Below are 19,879 nucleotides of genomic sequence, written 5' to 3'. Positions count from 1 at the left end.
CAGTCAGATACATGTGTCTGCCACTACAGTGTCTAATGAATTAAAAAGCAACCAAAACTAAGGAGAGCACTCTGTTTTGGTGTCCTTAAATGGGCTGTTACATGGAGTCAACAAGTGCACCTCTCAAAAATGCATGAGCCATAAACCACTGCCCTCATCTTCAGACAACTGCAGACAGGCACCAAACACAGGTTTCAGCACAGGGAACATAGGCAGTTTTGGGCTAACAGCTCAAATTCTAACCCAAGAGGGAGACTAAGGGAATGGGGGAAAATGAAGCTGGCTGTTTCAACACAGTGATACTAGTATTTTCAGTGCTATTAAGCTCCCACAGCAGAGGCTGTGTCCTTAGTTCTAATTATAGACCTGTCCCTATATTTAAAACAGGACTGAAAACAATGTTGCTCAAATGGACAGAAATTAAGAAACACTGTAGGATGCCAAAGGCAGATGTGGTGGAGCACAAACCACCTGTGGTAAACCTGGCTGAGCTGTTGCAACAGACATCCATGAGACAGCTAGCTGCCAAAACCCTGGTATTTGCTTTTCAGGTGCAAAGGGGATGGATGGCACTGTGGTCTTGGTCAGAGCAGTCTAGAGAATGAATGTTCCCCCACTCCTCCAGTATCACAGCTATGTCTCTGCAAACAGTTATACCTAGAAACGGCACAGTAATAAGCTGATGGCTTGGTAATAATCAACGAGAGGGAGGGAAGAAAGCAATGAGGCAGGCAGGGAAGGGAATGCATTAGAGTTGTGGCAGCAGATCATTTAGTATGTGTTAGGGAAACATCAGAGTGAAAGTTACAGCAGGATAGAGTCCTTGAGTCTGGTGCCAACTGGACTGTTACAAAATGAGCTCATTCTTCATTGCCACCAAAACCTGTTCACATGATGTCTGAGGCTGATGAAAAAAATCTCAAGCAACTTAACAATAGCCCACATTTTACTTATTCTAAATAACTTCTTGTGTTTCCATATAACCTCAGCACTAGGAAAAGCCAACAAAAGAAAATGCTATTAATAGTAACAAAGTGAATACACAGGAAGGAGGTCAACAGGGTTAGTCTAGAGCGCAACAGATACCTCTCCCAAGAACTGCTCCTCTGTAGCCTGGGCTTCGTCCCCCTTGTTCAGCTCAGATTCATCAGATTCTTTGGGCGCCTTCAGCAGAGAGAAGATGCCATAAAAAAGCAAAAGAGGAAGAAATACTTTGCAGTGCAGAGTATAGCCACCTTGCCACCCACCAACAATAGCCAGAACCAGACTGCAAATCACAGAAATGCATTGGCAATATATGCTTGAGTATGACAAACATGGTAGAGGCCCTCCATTTCCTTGCTTTGTCATTACACAGTACTTTGTGCTGTTTTCATTTAGCCACCTGAAAACATGTAGCAAAACTTTTCTTCCTCATTAGGCAACTACAGATGACATCTGAAATGTCTATGGCACAAAAGCAATGCAGTCCCTCCATTGTAGACTCAGGCAATTACAACAGGCAACACCTGAACTATATTTATCACTCTTGCAGGCAAGTGATACAGGACCACACTCTCAGTCCTGCTTTTTGTAAAGCCTAGGAAAGGTGCTGCTCTTGAAACCAGCTGCCAGGCAGCAAAAAGTGTCACAGTGGGCAAGACACAGGCAGCAAAAAGGAGAGGTGGAGGGACATCACTGAGAGCCTGAACTATAACCTGTGACTGAGAGCCCTTTGCTGAGAAAGGTAGGGGTGACATTTGAGTGGAAAAAAGTGGTTGTTTTTTTTTTTTTAAGTACCTACCTTCATCCTAATGAATGTAGGAACTTGTCATAGGCTGGATTATTTGTGACTTACTTTGGGACAGCTACCAAGTGGAAAGAAAAATTGTGTTTGCTTACCTCTCCCAAGTCACCATCTGCAAGGCCCTCTTTATTCAGAGCAGATGTAATCTAGAAAACAACCAAGATTTAAGTAAGTGTCCTTTTATTTCAGAGAGGTAAACCTCTCATTAATCTCTTGGATTGCAAAACTGGCGCATGTAGCTAATATGTTGCTTGCAGAACAGTTAACACAAAACCGAAGCCATTTCCTTTCCCGGCCTGGTGATGGATTTACTGCTAAGCCCCCTACACCCCAAGCTCTGATGGAAAACAACAGCTGCTCCATGAATTAACAATTAAATTTTAAAGTCAAGGGCCACAAACCTCATTAGAGCTGCTGGAAACTAAAAAGTAATAAAAATAGTATCAGTGTATGCAGGACAAAACTGTCTGCTCTGATTAGGGAAAATGAAGCAGTGAAATCCTTGTGGAGCAGGGAGCTTGTCAGGAAGTTGTGGTTTCAAGCACAGCAGGCATATAGCTGTGGGCTAGGATTTTCCAAGATATGGAAGAGTTAAAATGCCCAGCTTTTACTGCTTTGCAAAGCAAATCATGACTCCAGATTCAATTAGGGCTTCCAAAAACACCAATTTAATGTATAGAATCTAGAATAAAGGCAGAAAATACATTAGTTCAACATCTGGGAGTTCGGGTTTCTTAATGCTGCTAATGTTAATCTACTGCTTTTAGTATCACAGGCTTTATTTTACCCTTGTAGGCTCATTTTCACAAACAGCTGAGCTCAAATTGCTGGAGATCATTTTCTCTTTATTTTTTTAATCATTGATTTACAACAGAAAGGAGAAATCCAGGACTTGCATTTAAGAATTACAGGTTTTAAGAAGATAAAACCAAAACACCATGTTCTTAACAGCTTATTCTAAGGATCTGAAATCTGTGACCCTTTTTTACTTTCCTTACCCTACCAGTAACATGAAAAACAAGTTGTGATTTAGTGAGTTTATCATCTGGTATCACAAATTTTCAGACAAGCTGTCCTGCATTGTTTCTTGAAACTAAAAAACACAGATTCAACTTCAATGTGGAATGCTTTGCTGAGAAATAGCTACATGAAAACATGGCCTTGCAGCTCCCCTCATCTGTTTCTCAAAGACTGAAATGATGGGGTAGGCCCTGCATTTCAGGCCACTCAGTTCAGCTATGCCCATTTTCCCAGCTTCTCTCCATGCACAGGGCATATCAAACCTAGAGCTACAGCAGCAGTCTCCAGTCTGCATGAGGCCGCTCTGCAGGACCACTACTAAATTTCAGCTGGATTTTCTAGTTGAGATCTGCTTTTCAAAAAACAGGATTTCCCTTGCTGTGCTTGCCTTTGACTCATACAACAAAAATTTAGAAGCTGAGGACAGACTATTAGTAAAACCACGATTTTTTTTCTGTAATCATATTAAGTTTGCCCTGGAGGCCATTTAATTCATAACCATAATGACATTTTTATGGAGCTACTCTTGGAAAACATTAGCTTTATACAATGAAAATGAGTCAAACATTCAAACCCACTGAATCAGAACTGAAGAAATACTACACAATTCCTGGGTACAGCATTGAAAGCAACAAAGAGCCAAAACACACAGCAGGTATCCCCCTGTACCACTGAGATAAGAATCTTCTTCCAACTTGGAACAAAGCTCTATAGAGGAAGCAAGTTGCTTCCTGGTAATCCACATATTGCCTTTCCAAATGCAACTAGATTTGTTCTTTATTTTCTTTTTTTGGTAAAAGTGAATGGCAACCCACACAAAAAAGGGACTACTCTAGCTTTTCCAAGGTAGTTAGTGAAACCCTGAAGACTGCTTACATGTTCTTCAACTAGAAAGCCTAAAACAAGATCAAATTCCATGATGCTGGAGTAGAAGGATGTCAAATAAAGTTACATAAATAGCTTGAAGCAACAAATATCAAAGCTTCTTGATGGGTTAGAATTTCAGATCAACATTGGACAGTCAGATACAGACATGCCTGTGAAGTCTGTTGTCTGCTTTGACATTTTCTTTGAACATCCATATTGCAAGATGACATAGCTAACAAAAAAAATCCAACAAAGCAAACTGCTTGCTATAAGAATTCTGAAGTTACTCTCAAGTTGTTTATCTAGACAAAATTTCAAGAGCAGAGGAAGATTTCTAGTGTCCTCTGGAACAAAGGAATTCCTTAAATAACACAACTATTCAAGTCAGCCATGTTTAATCATGGTGCCAGAGCTTCTGTTTAGCACTTGTATTATGGCTGTTAGGAGAGTTGAAACACAGAAATAATATCTGCTGGGAAACAGACTGAAAATAATGTTGTATAAGAATGTTTATTGTATTGAATAGCCTGTGGATACTGGTAATTGCTTGTCTAGTCCCACAGGAAAACAAGTACTTCAACCATACATGACATCATCAACATTTTAGGCTGTACTCTGAATACATCCAACAGTAAAGCATTTAACACAAGCACAGCTTCCAGGCACATTTACCTTCTTTCTCAGATCATCTTTCCTATATCCCAAGAGCTCAAGGTATTTAACACGTGACTCTTCTTCAAAGTTCACCTTTAAAAAACAGAAGTTAAAGAATATATTACAATTCACGATTTTTCACTTTCTCCATTACTGGCACTTCACTTGACTGGCACAAATTACCCAGTGAGAGCTAGTGACTGTGGAGACTGTGTGTAATAAAGAGAGCTGAAAAGGTCTTCAGTGACTCAGTCACCCAAGCAGGCAGGCCAGGCTTCAATCTGGTTACATATGTGAAAAATCTGCTTACCTGCTTCACTTTGAAACCTCTAAATGTTCATAGTGAGAAGGGAAAAGCACACCTAAAGCTGTCCCAAAGTTTTATCCCTTCTCACCAGCTCCCTGTACAAAGATGTACTGATGGGGGATGTCAAAAAACAAACGATACCTTCTCCCAAGCCTGGGCTTCTGCCATGATTTCTCATAAACCTTGCAAACACCCATGGCCCTGAGGACCCTCTCTTCTGGTGAGCCACCTCCAATGACAGGGCTTATGGGCACTATTCCCACAGCCTATGCTTTTGGTTCCCAGCATATCTTCTGCGAAAACACCATAATGCACAGAAGGAACCATTTCTGCACTGGCTTTCCAAGTCAGCAGGGAACTCCTGAACTGCTGTTATCCTGTTACCTTTAAGAAGGCCCACACATTTTTCTCAAAGTCTGCCTGGGCCATGTCGATTTTCTTCTGACAGTAGCTGACAAAGCCTTCAGACTGCACAGCCTCCTGCAGCTGGTTCGAGCGGGCCAGGAACTCCTTCTCTGTAACAACCTGGCTCACGTAGACATAGTGATGCTGCTGCTGCTCCATGCCTGGCTGCTGCTGAGACTTGGCATTCTCAAATGTAACCAGCTTGCCTCCGAACTAGAATTGAGGCACACATGCAGTATATAAAAATAAAAGTATACACTAGAGTGTATATGAAAAAGTATGCACATACACATAAGTATACACATGATCTTACATAGAATATAATATAGATAAGCATAGGCTTATCATCCAGTGGACAAACATTCCTGACATCAATTGGTTTTTTTTCTACCACCCTGTATTTCTACACATGTAAGAAGCTGCTGGATAAGTGGCTACACATTTAATAAGATTTATGAGTACAGCTACTCCTGTACCTGTTTTTTTTCCTCAGGCAAAAGACTGACTAGAAACTGAGAACTGGGGCTGTGGGTCTGTACAGTGCCCAGCATAAATGGACTATCTCATGATACTGCAATATAATCACCAAAGAAATCTATGCATTGTTAATAAATGCTTAGGCATGATGTCTGCCCTGGTCTTGGCAGGCTGTTTTCCAATTAAAAACCTACTGTGAGATGGGCAGTAAGTAGTGTCATCATTTGGAGAGAAATTAAATCAACAGAAGAAAAATATCTGGAAGGGGCTTATAATATTATTTCATTCTATAGCTCAAAGTTAATTTACACAGGTCAGCCCAATAAATAACAAAGTCAGCATTACAAAATGCGAAAAAGACTAGCCAAGAAAAATACTGACAGCTGGAAGACAAGGATGCGTAAGGGAATAAACACCATTATAAAATGACAGAGTCTTCAGTGGCTAGGGGACATCACTCCTCTTTCATGTGAGGAAAGTGCATTTAATTTGTGCATCAGATCATGAATAGGCAGACATACAGTGCTGAAAATTGAGCAGTATTTCAGCAAAGAAATCCATTTCAAGCAGACAGACTAAAGTCTTCAGAAGATTGCTAAGAAATGGCCTACGAGTCTAGAACATAAGCCAAAGGTGGAGCCAAAAAGCAGATGACTCTGCTCTCACAAAAAGCAGGGTCTTGCCACCCTGTCACCTGGCTCCTCTGTAAATCAACCAGCCATGGAGGAGTCTATCCTTGTGCTGCTACAGCAACTCCTGCTACCTTGATCAGAACTAACCTAAGTATTCTCCACCACACCGACTCACATAATAGCTTCAAACTGCACTCACATGTCAGATACTTCCACCTTCCCAATGTACATTTGTTTACTCCAAAGCAGGCACTGCACATAAATAAAAGCAAAGTCCTAATCCCAAACAGAAAGAAACAGGTGCTTGTTGGCAAGACACAACCTCCTTGTTTGTTTTTCCCAAGCATTTTTGTCAATGCTTTTGCTGGCTTGCTGTCCCAAGCACTCAGTCTGGAAGCTGCTGCAAGCATCTCCCACCATGACAACAAACATGGGAAGTTCTCCCAAGGTAGAACACAACATTGAACCCTTCTCTTCCTAAAGTGTTTTGCAGGTGCCACCACTATCTCCCTCCCTGCCTGGCTAACCATGCCCAGCCATATCTCCTGCTTACCGAGAATGATGCTCCTACAGGTCGCCGGATCCATTTGGGTGGTTTCTTTAGGGGCAAAAGAACACTCTGTGGGACAGTCTGCTGGGGAAGCTGCAGGGGCGGGAGGGGCTGTCCCGTACCAAATGGATCAAGGTTGCCAAAAGACGATGAAAGCTTCGATAACATAGGAGAAAAAAACAAAAGTGGTATATATCTCCAATCAACTAACCACAGGCATTTATTTGCACTGGACTGGTACTCCTGCAAGCAAGGCTGCATACAGTCCCTGAAGACTTCCTATGAACCCATGTTCTCCCACCTGTTCTGTCTATATTGAGTTGAACATTTCTCAATACCTGGTCAACTTGCTTCTGCCTCAAGCCATCCATGCTGCCTCCCATGATGGAGTAAATGCTGATCCGCCCATCGAACGAAGCCGCAGACAAGACAGCATGGTTCCTGGGACACCACTGGATATCATAGCACCACTGTGTGTTTGTGGGCAACTCATACAGCACCTGGGCGGCAAAAACAAGTCTGACAAATCAGGGCTTTTTTGAAGCACTAAATCCAACAGCAACAATTCTCTTGCCTGCCCTGAGACTGGTCTGTTCTTCCTCCCCAGCAGCCTCCACATCACCACTCCACTAACAGTGGGCAAACCCTGACAATTGCCAAACAGATTATCATGCACCACGATTCAACTTCCTTCTCCTCCCATTAAATCTTCTGTTTAATCCACACAGGACAAACTACACAGGCCCAGTATGCCTGCGCTGTCCCACTGCATGCTGTGAGCTTACTAGTTCATTCAGAGCTAATCAGGGTACCTCTGCACACTACATGGAGACACAGTTTTGGAGGAAAATTGGGAAAGTTAAAACCTGCACTCTGGGTGGACGTGCTCTCCTGCCCTGGAACAGACAAACCCACCACTGTAGCAGACATTTAACCATAAACTAGGAGAAACTTGAAGAACAAAATGCTGTCTCACTGTCTCCCAGGAGACTCTTATTTTTAATAAAAGCATGTAGTGTGATTCCTCCACATGTAAAGCCTTCCTAACAGCACAGGATCCAGCTCAGATAACTCATTTACCACCCCACAGCTTTTGCACTTTTGGGCCAACGTCTGAATTTTAGAAACGCTTCTCACTGTCCTGTGGGATTACTGCCCACTGCAGGCAAGAAGCCCTCCAGTGTGCCTGAAGCCCTTTCTTGTGGTCTAGGGGCAAACACTCAAATTGTCTGAAAAAAGAATCTGCATCCCCTTTGAAAGGTATCCCAGGCCCAAAAGGGTTGGGTGGAACACATTCAAGTAGCTGTCACTGATCTGCCACTATTGTAGTAACCTACAAAATCCTTCTGGTCTGGATAAAAGTTCTTACACTTACAGAAGAAAAAGGCAATTGCAACAGTAATTCAGCCACACTGGGCCCAAACTAAAGGAGTAGGAAGCAAATACTTAGTTTACGTGGGGCCCTTCCTATCCCTTATAAAGAGCAGGGACCTTACTATTTAGCAGGAGAGCAGCAGTAAGGACAAATACAGAATATGGGCAATACTAGGAAGGAATCCCACACCACCGAAACAAAAACAAGCTCAGAATGCACACAAACCAAATGCAAGTACACAGGACAGGGAGGAACATCCCACAGAAGCACCATTCCTAGGAATGCAAGCACACCAACACCTGCTTTGCATATGCCATTGTGCCACCTCTGAACACAGATTTTTTTAAACCGGTGTCTGTATAATACCTCGCCCGTGTTAGGGTTGGAGCAGAGAATTTTAGCATCCTTTCCACAGCTAAGTAGCAGCTCCGAATCCGCCATACTCCAAGCAATGGCCAGTACACCCCTGCGTGAAATGTCATAACCAAAAAAAGTTGAATGTAAGTGCAAAATGGTGATAAATAAAGCATATTTATAAGTTGAGTTTCTACACTAACTGAGCATTCCACCTCAAAATGCCCTTCTCCTCCTTCCTCTTACAAAAGGAGAAACTTTTCAATGTTATCAGCACTTCATTTATTGGAATAGATGTTTTCTATTTTCTGCATGAAGTGGTATGAAAGTGCAGCCATTGTACCTGAAAATTAAATGCAACAGTCATGTGGGAGAACCTGGACACCAATGTAACAAAATGGCTTGCCTGAAGTATCATTAACATACAGTGTGCAAACCTGTAGGTAAGGTCAGTGACTGCGAAGTTTGTCAGCTTCTTTTTATTAGCAGGAGATTCAAGTCAGCAGAACCACCAGCAGCAGTTTTGGTAGAAGCAGCTACACAGACTCAATTGCTGTTCTCTCTCCTTAAATCAAGTGCTGGTTTTGGGCAATAAGGAAAGTTTCACTAACAATTGAGGATGGACAAAAAATTAACAAAATATTTCCTTATACCCAAATTTAAGGCATTTACGGGACTGAGGGGCAGAGAGACTGTGCATGCCCACATGTGAGGATGTGCCCAGGTATACCCTCAGTCCAGTATTCAGGCAAAATCAACCACTAACTCTTTGCTGCTCAGCTCCTTCTCGAAAAGCACAGAAACAAACTAGCAACCTCAGTATTTCAGTAGGAAGGTGGGTTTTTGCCAGGGGGTCAGTGGGTGGGTGGGTGAGGTGTGTTCCTTTCAAACCAGCAGGCCCCCAAAAGGCAAGCTTTTCAGGACAGAGAGTTGGCTAGCCAGCAAGCCAGCATGTAACACTGCCTACTGCTGGAATTGCTGCCTCCAACTAAGGGGGCCTTCACAGGGAACTGAGCAAGAACCGAGATGTACAAACTGGTACGCAGTCATCAACAGTGCAAACACCATGGAGCAGCAGGCTACATAAGGCTCATACCTTGTATGGCTTTCTAGCACACGAAGTGGTGAGGAGGCAAATCTTAGGTCCCACATCTGAATCACAGGCAACCTGTCATCCTCCGAGGCCAAAACCATCTGGGTAGCAACATCAGGATGCCATGCCAGGCCTGAGCAGTGCATCTGAGGGACAACATCGTGCCACAGTATAAACTAAACTAATAACTAAGCAGCAAAACAAAAGACAACTAGCCTACGCCTACATGCATGGTACAACAGTTGCGAGGGAATTTGCAGCTGTGTTTCTGGGAATTATATCTGACTGCATTCAGATTGAAGTCATTTCCATGAGTGAAGATACTTGCAGTTAGTTTCCCTAAGTCCTCTCAAACAGATGACTTTGTGCTGTCTTGTTCACAATCCTATGTTTTAATGTCAGAAAACTGTAAAGCCCTCTGTACAAACCTTTTTCTCTAATATTTTTATTGATATTTTAATAAAAACCATTGTTAGGCAGAGGTTATTGTCACGTGAACATTGTATCACTAGACTACGCATGCTGAAGACAGCCTACTGTGCTGCTGTTATGTTAGGCAACAAATACATAAAACATTAAGAGTTACACAACTTATAAGAATAAGAGCGCAGGGACTGAGCAGCTACTTCAGGAGCACCCATGAGTAAATTTTGATTTGAACTCTTACTGTATCTTCAGAGTTTGTAATAGCAAGGTTCCATTTAAAATATACAGTATTTATACAAATATGTCACTCTCCACAAGCTCAACAGGCTCTTTTTTACATTTACACTGCCTGAGGAGCAGGTGTGGTGGTTGTAACTATAGGAGGCAGTGTCCCCTGTAACCTGCTCAATGGCAACACTCCTCTGTGGCACTCTTCACCACAGACCGTGCCCTCCCCAAGTTCTGCTGCAGCCTGCTCCCGTTTCCATGTTCAGATCAGCAGAGGCACAGGCCCAGCTCTATCAGTCATCAGTGTCCTGCCAGGACTCAGCCTTTGTGCTCATCCCACCCGTAATGTCAATGAAGCCCTCTCTGCCTGAGCACTAAGTCATGACGTTACCTGCTCTGCGAAACTAAATGTGCACATCAGCTGCGACCTTATGTCTCCACCACACAAAACATGTAATTTCTGCCTAGCTGAATAAAATCTTTGTGGTAGCCCCAAACAAATCAGTAATAGCTTCCTCCAAACTAACTTATCACTGATAGGAAATCAGAGTGCCTTGCTTCAATCTGCATCTGATCATTTTAGTTTAAAACGCTAACAATCCGTCTGTATATACATAGCCTTTTAAGAGAATGCATTAGATATTTAGCATGTTGTATAAAACTGGGCCAGACACCAGTATCTTTATATCGTGTAAGAATGGGTGCTATGACCTCTCCCCACATGCCAAGAGGGGCCCCACACCTCTCCACAAGGACCTGTGCAGCCATGCAATAGCTAACTCACCCGGTTATTGTGGTCACTGACTTTGATGATGGGTTCATTCTTCCTGAGATCCCACACGGTAGCTCGGCCACTAGGGCTGGTGGATGCCAGGATGTGCTGGACTTGCTTGTTCCATGCGATGCAGCTGATGTCCTCAAGAGGCTGTTGCACACACAGAACAGCCTGTCACAACCTTTCCAAATCAAAGACTCAAAACCTGTTATTTTCAGGACTTGCTAAATGACAAATCTGCAAGGAGACTCATCCCAGGTACTATGTGTGTTCTGGTTTCCTATGTACACATGCTGTAGGGTAGAACGCCCATAAACCCTGATTTATAAGCTGTTAGGATTTCTCTGTAACATCTGCATTTTTCTGATCTACAGTATGATACATTAGAAGACTAAGCACAACTGCCTTCAAGAACAGGAAATTACTCCATGTAAGCATATGCGGGTACATGAACTGCCCTATTGCCTTGAATTACTAGGTTTTGACTTACAAAAAAGTTTGCTTGGAGGAATTCTGTGGGGCTTTTTTATTCCCCTCTAACTGCTTATTTTTATTCTGAGAATTAAAAGCAAAGTTAACCCAGTCATTGTTGCACTATTATTTCCAGCTGTCATTAGGCATATGGACTAAAAGATTTCTCAGCCTAAAAAAATGACTATTAAATATTAAAAAATCCTATACGAGGATCTTTAAGGTGAGTGTCCTCCAAAATTCCCATGATAATAAATGAGTCAGATAAAACCAAGTATGCAAACCCACAGAATTTAAACTAAAAATCTTGAAACTGAAAATTACTTCTTATCCCATTTCCTCACTTCGTTGTCTACAAATTATCATGCTGTAACAAACCCGTTTGCCAGTAACCACAAACTTCTTGTGCAATTTTGTAACAGCTACAGAATCATACACTCATTGAAACAACTTCCTCCCATTCTTCTTTCTTTCTTCACAAGGCACAAAGTACAAAAGGCTATTGTTTTTCCCCATAGATCTTATTTAAGAGACACAGGCTAAACACTGGCCTTAAGTATAGCAATTAAACACTCCCTGAAACCCATGAAGGTAACTGCCAAACCTACTGCCTCGTCTTTCAACTTCTCAGTAGCTACTTTTTATCTTCCTCCTATTTTCCTCAGTCTGTACCTTCATGATCTTCAGATTCATGTATGCAATGAAACATGCAGAGGAAAACTAGAAGATGTGCAATGGTTACGGATATTTAAAAAGTGGTGTAACCTAAGATACTTGGCTCATTATTACTTGTTCCTTGATAAAATGGAACATTTCTCAAAGACTAAGGGAATACTTCAGCATTCCCTGGCCAAATACAATTTTTTAGAAAACAAAATCCCAGCACGTGAAGACATGAATCAACTGCTTGTGCAGCCAGCCAAAACTGCAGGTGTCTTGTGGATAAACTTGACTCCACATCCAGGGCTGCTGCATGGGAAGCAGAGCAAACCACTCATTGCATGGGACCTCTGCATGCTTGCACTTCCAGGCACAACCAGGAAACTGCACTCCAGGGTCCAGTCACCCTTGTATGGAGCTGGGCAAAAAAATCACAGCTAGACACAAAGTGTGGCAAAACAGTGCTGTCACAACTGACTGACTTCCAAAAGTGTTCACTGAAAGCTAGCTATACTGCCGCTCAGAGCGTACTGTCCTTAAGGACATGGGCTCCTGCCATATGCTTTCAGTCACAGGCATGTCACAAGGAGAAAAATCTCAAACCCCACAGTCTAGAAGCACATTACAAAAACTAAGTACCAACAGAACGCCTATTTATGTTGGCCTTCAGGAAAGCCACTGAAGAACAGCATGCAGGAATATATTTTTCTTTATTTTGATATGGAGAGATCTGTTTTATCACCCCTTAAGGACTGTATCTAACATTGCCAGAAATGTAGCTCATGGCTAACTACAATTAACTGCTACACAAGTTAGACTTCAAAAGGCTTCCCCTTCCCTGGAGAGAGCTTTAAAACTGCAGGTTTCAAAGAGCCCTCAACTTAAGTGACATGCATATTTTTCATTAGCCTGCTCTGCAGTATGTAACAAATACAAATCTGGTACCTGCGTCTTCACTCCTGGTGTCATTGGCGTGGCAAAATTGTTCAAGTCCCAGATATAGATTTCAGATTCATTAGCTCCAGAGGCCACCAGATTAGTCTGTAAGACACATTAATAGATATTAAAGAGTATTTTCTGCATCAGTTCACAGTCTTAGCTGCTGGAAGGCATCAGATCCACAGGACTGTGCCTATTTCTCCTATCGGCTCAGGATATAGCCTTTGGCTCACACAGAGCAGCTTAGGGAAAAAACAAGGTTTTTTTGAGATTGCAGGTAAGACTAAGTAAATTAAAAAATCCATACAGTGCACTAGACTGGGATGCCAAGACCAAAATTCCTGTTTTGCGGAGTGCTCCTCCACTGCACAGCAAACTCCCATGAGGAGGCTGTGGGGGCACAGCCAAAGACAGGTGAGTGGAAAGCAGTGACAATTCTTGGCAGGGGCAGACAAGGCTATTGCCACTGCAGACCTTTGCTCCAGGCAGACCACTACATGCGTGGGTCTGGCTGGAAGGAGCGTGGCATTTGTGCCTCCAGCAGTGGACAGCACCCGCCCACAGTGAGTGCAATCATCCAGAGCAATCCTGTGTCTGGGATGCAAAAGCCCAGGCAGGCCGACACAAGCATAGGGCACCAAACGCCCTTTGATCATATCCCACGGCTGGTGACAAGCAAGACCTGTCTTCATAACAGGCAGAAACAGAAAGGATGCAATTCAGAGAGGACACAATGAACACAGGGTGGCCTTGCTGAAAAAGCAAGTGTGTAGGGACAGAAGTGCTACTTAGGAAATGAGTTCAAATGAATTCTTGCACAACTGGTGAAGAAAAGGAAAAACCAACCCACTGTATCTAGAAGGAAGTAAACGCTCATTAGTGATGGAGGAAAGCTTGCTGGTTTTGAGAGCTCTTCTGCTAAAGAGGCCACGTTGCTGTGTTTCCTGTTTTGTCTCCTCTTTCTAAGTAACAATACTTAGAGGTCTTGAAGACAGACTTTACCCAACCCCCAAAGGAGATACCTAAAATCTGATGTCACCAGAAACATTAGTGAGAGCGTGTAAATACTGCCCATGTGATGAGAACAATATTGGCATGGTACACAGGACCTAAAAAATAAGACTGGCTAAAAACGCCACAGAAGACTACCTCTATTTTATATGTACGCTGAGCGAAAAAGACCCACTAAACTGACAACATAAACTGATGAAGGGAAGGAATGAACCAGACACTTTAAACTCTCTGATTCCCCATCCTTTAAATTCCAGTAACAGGACAGGTTTTTCCAACTAAGTACAAACAGACACTCAAACACCAAATTTAGTTCATGCTTTTCAGGGGAGTAGAAAGGGACAGAAACGTTTAAGGTTACAAGTTAAGACAGGCCACTCATCTATGACGGTATGTAATGAAGAACAGCAGAAAACCAACCTGGAACATGTTGACATCGAGCGCTCTTACTGGTCCTGTGTGCTTGTCCTTCTGGGCAATTATTACTTCAGTGTCTCCAGCTACGATTTTGGCTGGGTCATACAGAATGACATTCCCATTTTCACCTCCGGCAATCAGGACTCCAGAGACTCTCTCACCTGAGCTCATGTTGTATGGCCCCCAGATCAGCTTGTGGTATCTGTAAGACACAGAGGTCCCCACAGTTTACAACCACCCACCACCAGCTCCACAAACACTGATGCACCCCATTTTGCTCACCCCAGCTAAAGCCTCTAGACTGCTGCTAACAGAGCAGACACACCAGAGAAAAGCACTGCCTGCATTTCTCTAGGAATGAGTCTCCGTACTTGCAACCCCTTCTGTCAGAAAGGCAATAGACACAGGGTCACAATACGCACAACCAATAACCTGGTAACCAGCAACATCTCTCATCTCCAGGCTGCAAAAACAGGTAAACGCTCCCAACTGCACCTGATTTTGAGCTCACCTTTGCAAAATAATAGGAGTAATCAAAGTAAGACTGTAAGCCCATCCAACCACTGCCTGGAGATAAACCTCTACTATTTGTGGGCAACTCTTCATACAAGAGAGAAAAAAGGTTGAACTAGAAAAATTCCACATCTTTTTCTATATCTGTACTTCTGGATGTACAAACATTTAATCTGCCGTACTGGAGGCTCAGCAAGTAGTTTATTCACATCACAGACATGCGTCTCTTGGACCACAATCTATTTTCCAGGCTAAATTAAGAGGAATTAAACATACTTCCAGAAATGAAGCATTTTCACACCATCTGCAAATACCCAAAATTCCTTCAACTCAATTAATTTGCTGCATAAGCAAAATAGCATTCCTGTGTATTCAGCCATGCAAGGAAGGAATTTCTTCTACATAAGATGACACACTGTCACATATCAGCTCTCATGCAAGCAGAAAGCAAACCCTCATTGACTGGAAGGTGGCAAAGAGTTACTTTAGCATTCACCATGTTATTATTAATCTCTTCAATGTCTCTGGACAACCTTAAATTAATTTAGTTAAATCACAGCAACTTCAGCATGATACTGCAGAAAGCTGAGCATATGCTGGGTGAGAAATACTGTAACAGCCAAATGCTCAGTGTCCTAGCATAGTGTTCAGGTTACAGTGGGGGTAAACCAAAGAACAACGCTATGAACGGAAATTGGTCTGTGATATCAGACAGAACCCTTCCCTGAGTATGATTTTTATACTTCTGCACCTAACTATTCAAGGTTATAAGAAATGGAGTGACCAACAAGGGTTGTCCACACTCTACCAGCAACATTCAACAGGATTTTTAATAATCCAAAATGAAAGCAGACAACAGTGATAAACAAAAAACAAAGTTAACTGTGCAATTACTTTCCTCTTGCCCTCTGCTCTTTCCAAGACAAACTATGGCACTATAAAAGCAGTGCAAAACTTTCCTTGGAGAACGATTAAAAAAGCCTACTGCAGGATTCATCTCTTTGGGTTTAATTACCTGGACATTTCCATTTGCTGCAAACCAAAATAAAGCCTGACATATACATAGCTAGTCAGAGCATTTCTTGTTATCTTTTAAAAAATAAAATAAAAATCAACAATCAATGCCCTTTTTAATGCATTTTCTGGGGCAAAGTCAAATCGTGTTGCTCACCAAAGGAAGTACTTTCAAAGGAGGATTGCATCCTGGCTACAAAGAATGTTTTTTGAAATTCAGTAAGCAAATGTCACTTGGCAAGCCTTGAAAAAACAGTCATAGTTAAAACAAGGTAGAACAAGGAAATTTTAAAAGATCAAACACCTCACCCTGCTCTGAGCGGGTCAGTAAGATGTGTTAACATCAGCTTTGCCAACAGTCCAGGGCATTAAACAGAGACTGTGGCTGTTTCTCACAAGCCCCACACACTGAAACACAGACAACTGCAGGGCACAGATTGTGAGCTGCCTGCCAGCACAGCTGCTCTGCCAGCCCCACGAATCATTACAACCAAAATGACATGGCACAAAGCCAGCAGCCTAACACCTTGTGCTTCTTCCTGCAAAAGCTACCACAACTGTTATTTACCCAAATCAGGAGAGCATCCCTAAGCACGGTCACAATCTTACTGAGTGCAAAAGTGCACTATTTCAATGCCTCTCAAGTTGTTTATAGGCAACACAACCTCTAGGAACCCAGCAAACTGTGTTTAGCCAAGAACTTTAGGAAACAGTTATAGGTCCTTAGGCCTTGAAGTTACAGCTTTAGAACAGATAACGAAGACTCAAGTCCAATTAATTTATATTCATGTCAGGGTGGGGGAGATGGCAATTGCTTCTCTAGAAGCGGCACATTCTCATTTGACCGTCCTAGCAAAATACTGTAATAGCCTGCACCTCCAGTCACGTCATTTCAAGCACCAGGGGAAAGAGTGTTTATGACACTAGATGGTATGAAAAACACAAGGACCCAATCCAATGGCAGAGAAAAATTTCACCCCTTTCTCTACCCACAGAAACGTCCTGCACTTCCATCTGTGTTGTTTCAGCTCACCCACAATGAGCGCAGCCACTGGACGAGCCACCAGAGAGCCACTACAAGTGCTGCCACGATGGAAATAGGACACTGATGCTAACAATATTTCTTTGGACAAGCACATGGTAAGGAACTAAGAGCTAAGTGGAGTTGTACAGTCGGGAACTTGACTTCTCAGATGTGGGGCAAGGTATGACACTAGACACACAATATGACCCCGTTTAGTTATGTTACAGGAATCTCCCTGAAATACCTAAATGCAAACAGGATGGGGCAATGTGAAAAGTTGCCACTGCATTTTCATAATTTCACATTTCCTTCTGTTCTCTGGAGAATCCTAGGGGCCCCCCAAGATAAACAATGTGCGCACATATTCAAACCTGCCAGGCAACATAATATTTTTTAGGTTTAAGTCAGAGCATGAGCTGCTTACAACTTCTTGGAGTCCGAGCTCACTGCCTTCACAATGACACCTCACTGTCTCACATCAGTGGCACTCACACGCCTTCATCCTTCAGCACTGTTCCTCTCCTTAACAACTGTAGATAAACCTCATGAAGTGGCCTTTCCACGTGCACCATGTACAACAGTACCAGAGCCATTACTTTTCCTTTACAACCCCACTGCTTACCTGTGAGAGGAGGAGAAGGTGGCGCAGGACTTCATATCCAGTGAAGGGTCTGATAAGTCCAGCTCAAATATTTCTAGAGAAGCACTTGTACTGAAGGTTGCATCCAGCTGCTGAGCTGATGTACCTACAAAGAAGTGTGCTTGGAGTAAGAAAGCCATGATAGGCAAAAGCAGCACAAGGAGGGGCATTAAAAACATCATCCTTGCAAAAAGGACCCTAAGATGGGGTCAGGTTTCTGTTATTTAAGATGTAGTTCTGCATCTCCTCCCCATGGTTCCCCCTTTGGGGGTTTCTTAACCAATAAGAACAGGAGAAGCTTTGGGCAAGTGCCTGCTTCTCCCTGACGATGCACAGAAAATGATCAAAGCTACAAACAAGCAGCAAGGGACAGTGAACTAGTGGTTAGGCTTGCTGTCACCTTACCCTGGCAAAAAGAAGAGGATGCTGGCTGTTACTTGCAGAATGCAAAGTGTGTTTTCATGCACAGCACAACTGGCAAACTCCACTAAAGGCACCATATACTTGTTCCAGCCTTCAGGACACGAAATAACTCCTACAACTTTCAGTTACGACCACTTCATTGCAGCCACCACACATAGCCCAAGGCCTGCTAGCACATGCTTCCCAGAAACTCACCTGTGGCCAGGTAAATGGGGTGCTGCTGGGCAGGGCTCCATGCCTGCATGGCAGTACGATCAATTTCCTTCAGCTTCATTTCACTAAAAAATAAAACCAAGAAAAGTAACATTTAAATAGAGCATGGAGAGACTGCACTGCCAGAGATCCAGCAGCTGCATTAGGACTTGGTAAATGCAGCAAGAGTGATAATTTTCCTAAAGATATCCCACAGACAGACACCTAAGCCACCCTCCCCAGGGGACACGTAGGGGGAAGGGGAGGAATAATTCTCCGCTGACAGGATAACATTGACACGTAGAGGAGACTGATGGTTGCTGAACAGACCATAAAGCACGATAATGTGGGCAAAACTTCAGCTGCTCTGAAAAACCGTCTTCGAGCAACGTCACAGCACGCAAGGGTCGCTCTTAGAGCTTTCAGCCTTAACCCGCGAAACAAACCCACCCTCGAGAAAACCCACCCTAGACCGTCGCCACCAAACAACCTCAGCAGCCAGCCAGATCAGAGGACGAAAAACAGTTTAAAAGCCTCCACCTTCTTATTTTTTTTTGCTCTGATTTCAACACCCTGGGGCTCCCCCCACCTCGAAAATACGGTGCACGGCCAGCGGGCGCCGGCGCCTGAACGCCGCCGTGCCGACCGGTACCGAGGCCCCGTTTCCGACAGGAGCTGAGAGAAGAAAAAAAAAAAAGTGGACAACGAGGGTTTCCCCCACCTCTTCTCACCTCCACGTTCCCAGCGCTCAACCGGCCCCGGCCCGCTCCAACGTGGCAGCCGCGGCACCGCCCCTCGCCCGCCGCCGGCTTCCGGGCGCGCCCCGCGGCTTCCGGGCGGTGCAGAGCAGGGCTCCGCCTTGCCCTAGGCGAGAAACGGGGGAACGGTGTGTGTGCGCGGTGGGAGGGCGGTGTGGGGGGGAAGGGTGTACGTGGCCGCCTCCTTCTTCGGGGTCTGCTCCGGGTTTCTCGGGGCAGGAGCAGCGATCGGCCCTGGGGAAGAGAGAGACAGGCGTTAGGGGCGGCCGCCCCGCTGGGGCTCAGGCGGACCGGGGGAAAGCGCCTGCAGCACGGGGGCTCCGGTGCCGCCTGTCCTCCTCAGCTCATGGACAATAATCACGGCGTGGTCATGATGTGAACAGCAGTAAGGCTCATCATTGGACAGGGGCCAGGCCCACGAGAGGGGGGGTTCCTCCGCCTTTCGGGGCGGGGGAATAGCACCAACACGCGTGACGCCGCGACCCAGCCGCCGCACCCGGCGACGTGCTGGCTTTCACAGCCCGGGGCGGCGGGGGCGGCTCGTGGCTTGGGGGCGCTTCCGGCCACAGCCCCTGACCCACCTCTCATGGCAGCCGGAGCACAGCTCTGCTGCCGCCTCCCGCTGCCGGACTCCGCCGCCGCTCAGCGGGCCGGTGCTGTGCCCGGGACGGGCGTTGTCGCGGCTGCAGCTCCTGCCCCGGCGAGGCCGAGGGGCCGCGGAGAGCAGCCCCGCCAGCGGGCATCCCCTAGCCTGGAACCCCTTCCGAGCCACCGACCGCCGCGCGGCGCCAAAAAGAACTGTTTCTTCACCCACCCGCTATATATAGGGACTAGAAGCGCTGCTCCTATTGGCTGTAAGGATCACTGC

The 19,879-nt window shown here is 44.4% G+C and overlaps 1 protein-coding gene across 18 annotated transcripts in view; it reads right to left on the bottom strand.

Annotated features, from left to right (window-relative positions):
* Positions 1-19,813, bottom strand: part of SEC31A (SEC31 homolog A, COPII coat complex component) — a 45,523-nt gene extending 25,710 nt beyond the window's left edge. For 11 of the 18 annotated variants that reach the window (XM_064450388.1, XM_064450390.1, XM_064450392.1 and 8 more), the window contains exons 1-15: positions 19,593-19,812; positions 18,985-19,245; positions 18,257-18,339; positions 17,621-17,744; positions 14,451-14,649; positions 13,026-13,121; positions 10,959-11,099; positions 9,524-9,666; positions 8,440-8,539; positions 7,037-7,198; positions 6,702-6,854; positions 5,019-5,252; positions 4,346-4,420; positions 1,882-1,932; positions 1,087-1,164 (exon numbers count right to left, since the gene is read on the bottom strand). In XM_064450388.1, coding sequence (XP_064306458.1) covers positions 1,087-1,164; positions 1,882-1,932; positions 4,346-4,420; positions 5,019-5,252; positions 6,702-6,854; positions 7,037-7,198; positions 8,440-8,539; positions 9,524-9,666; positions 10,959-11,099; positions 13,026-13,121; positions 14,451-14,649; positions 17,621-17,744; positions 18,257-18,335 — 1,635 coding nt within the window. In that variant the 5' untranslated portion in view covers positions 18,336-18,339; positions 18,985-19,245; positions 19,593-19,812. Of the gene's footprint in view, positions 1-1,086; positions 1,165-1,881; positions 1,933-4,345; positions 4,421-5,018; positions 5,253-6,701; positions 6,855-7,036; positions 7,199-8,439; positions 8,540-9,523; positions 9,667-10,958; positions 11,100-13,025; positions 13,122-14,450; positions 14,650-17,620; positions 17,745-18,256; positions 18,340-18,974; positions 19,246-19,592 lie in introns of all 18 variants that reach the window. The other 7 variants (XM_064450396.1, XM_064450401.1, XM_064450403.1 and 4 more) reach the window with 4 other exon arrangements.
* Positions 19,814-19,879: the final 66 nt, after the last annotated feature.

The sequence above is a fragment of the Phalacrocorax carbo genome, chromosome 4 (assembly GCF_963921805.1).
Source record: "Phalacrocorax carbo chromosome 4, bPhaCar2.1, whole genome shotgun sequence".
NCBI lineage: Eukaryota > Metazoa > Chordata > Aves > Suliformes > Phalacrocoracidae > Phalacrocorax > Phalacrocorax carbo.
Note: the sequence above shows the minus strand (reverse complement) of the source record. Positions and strands in the feature narration are given on the sequence as shown.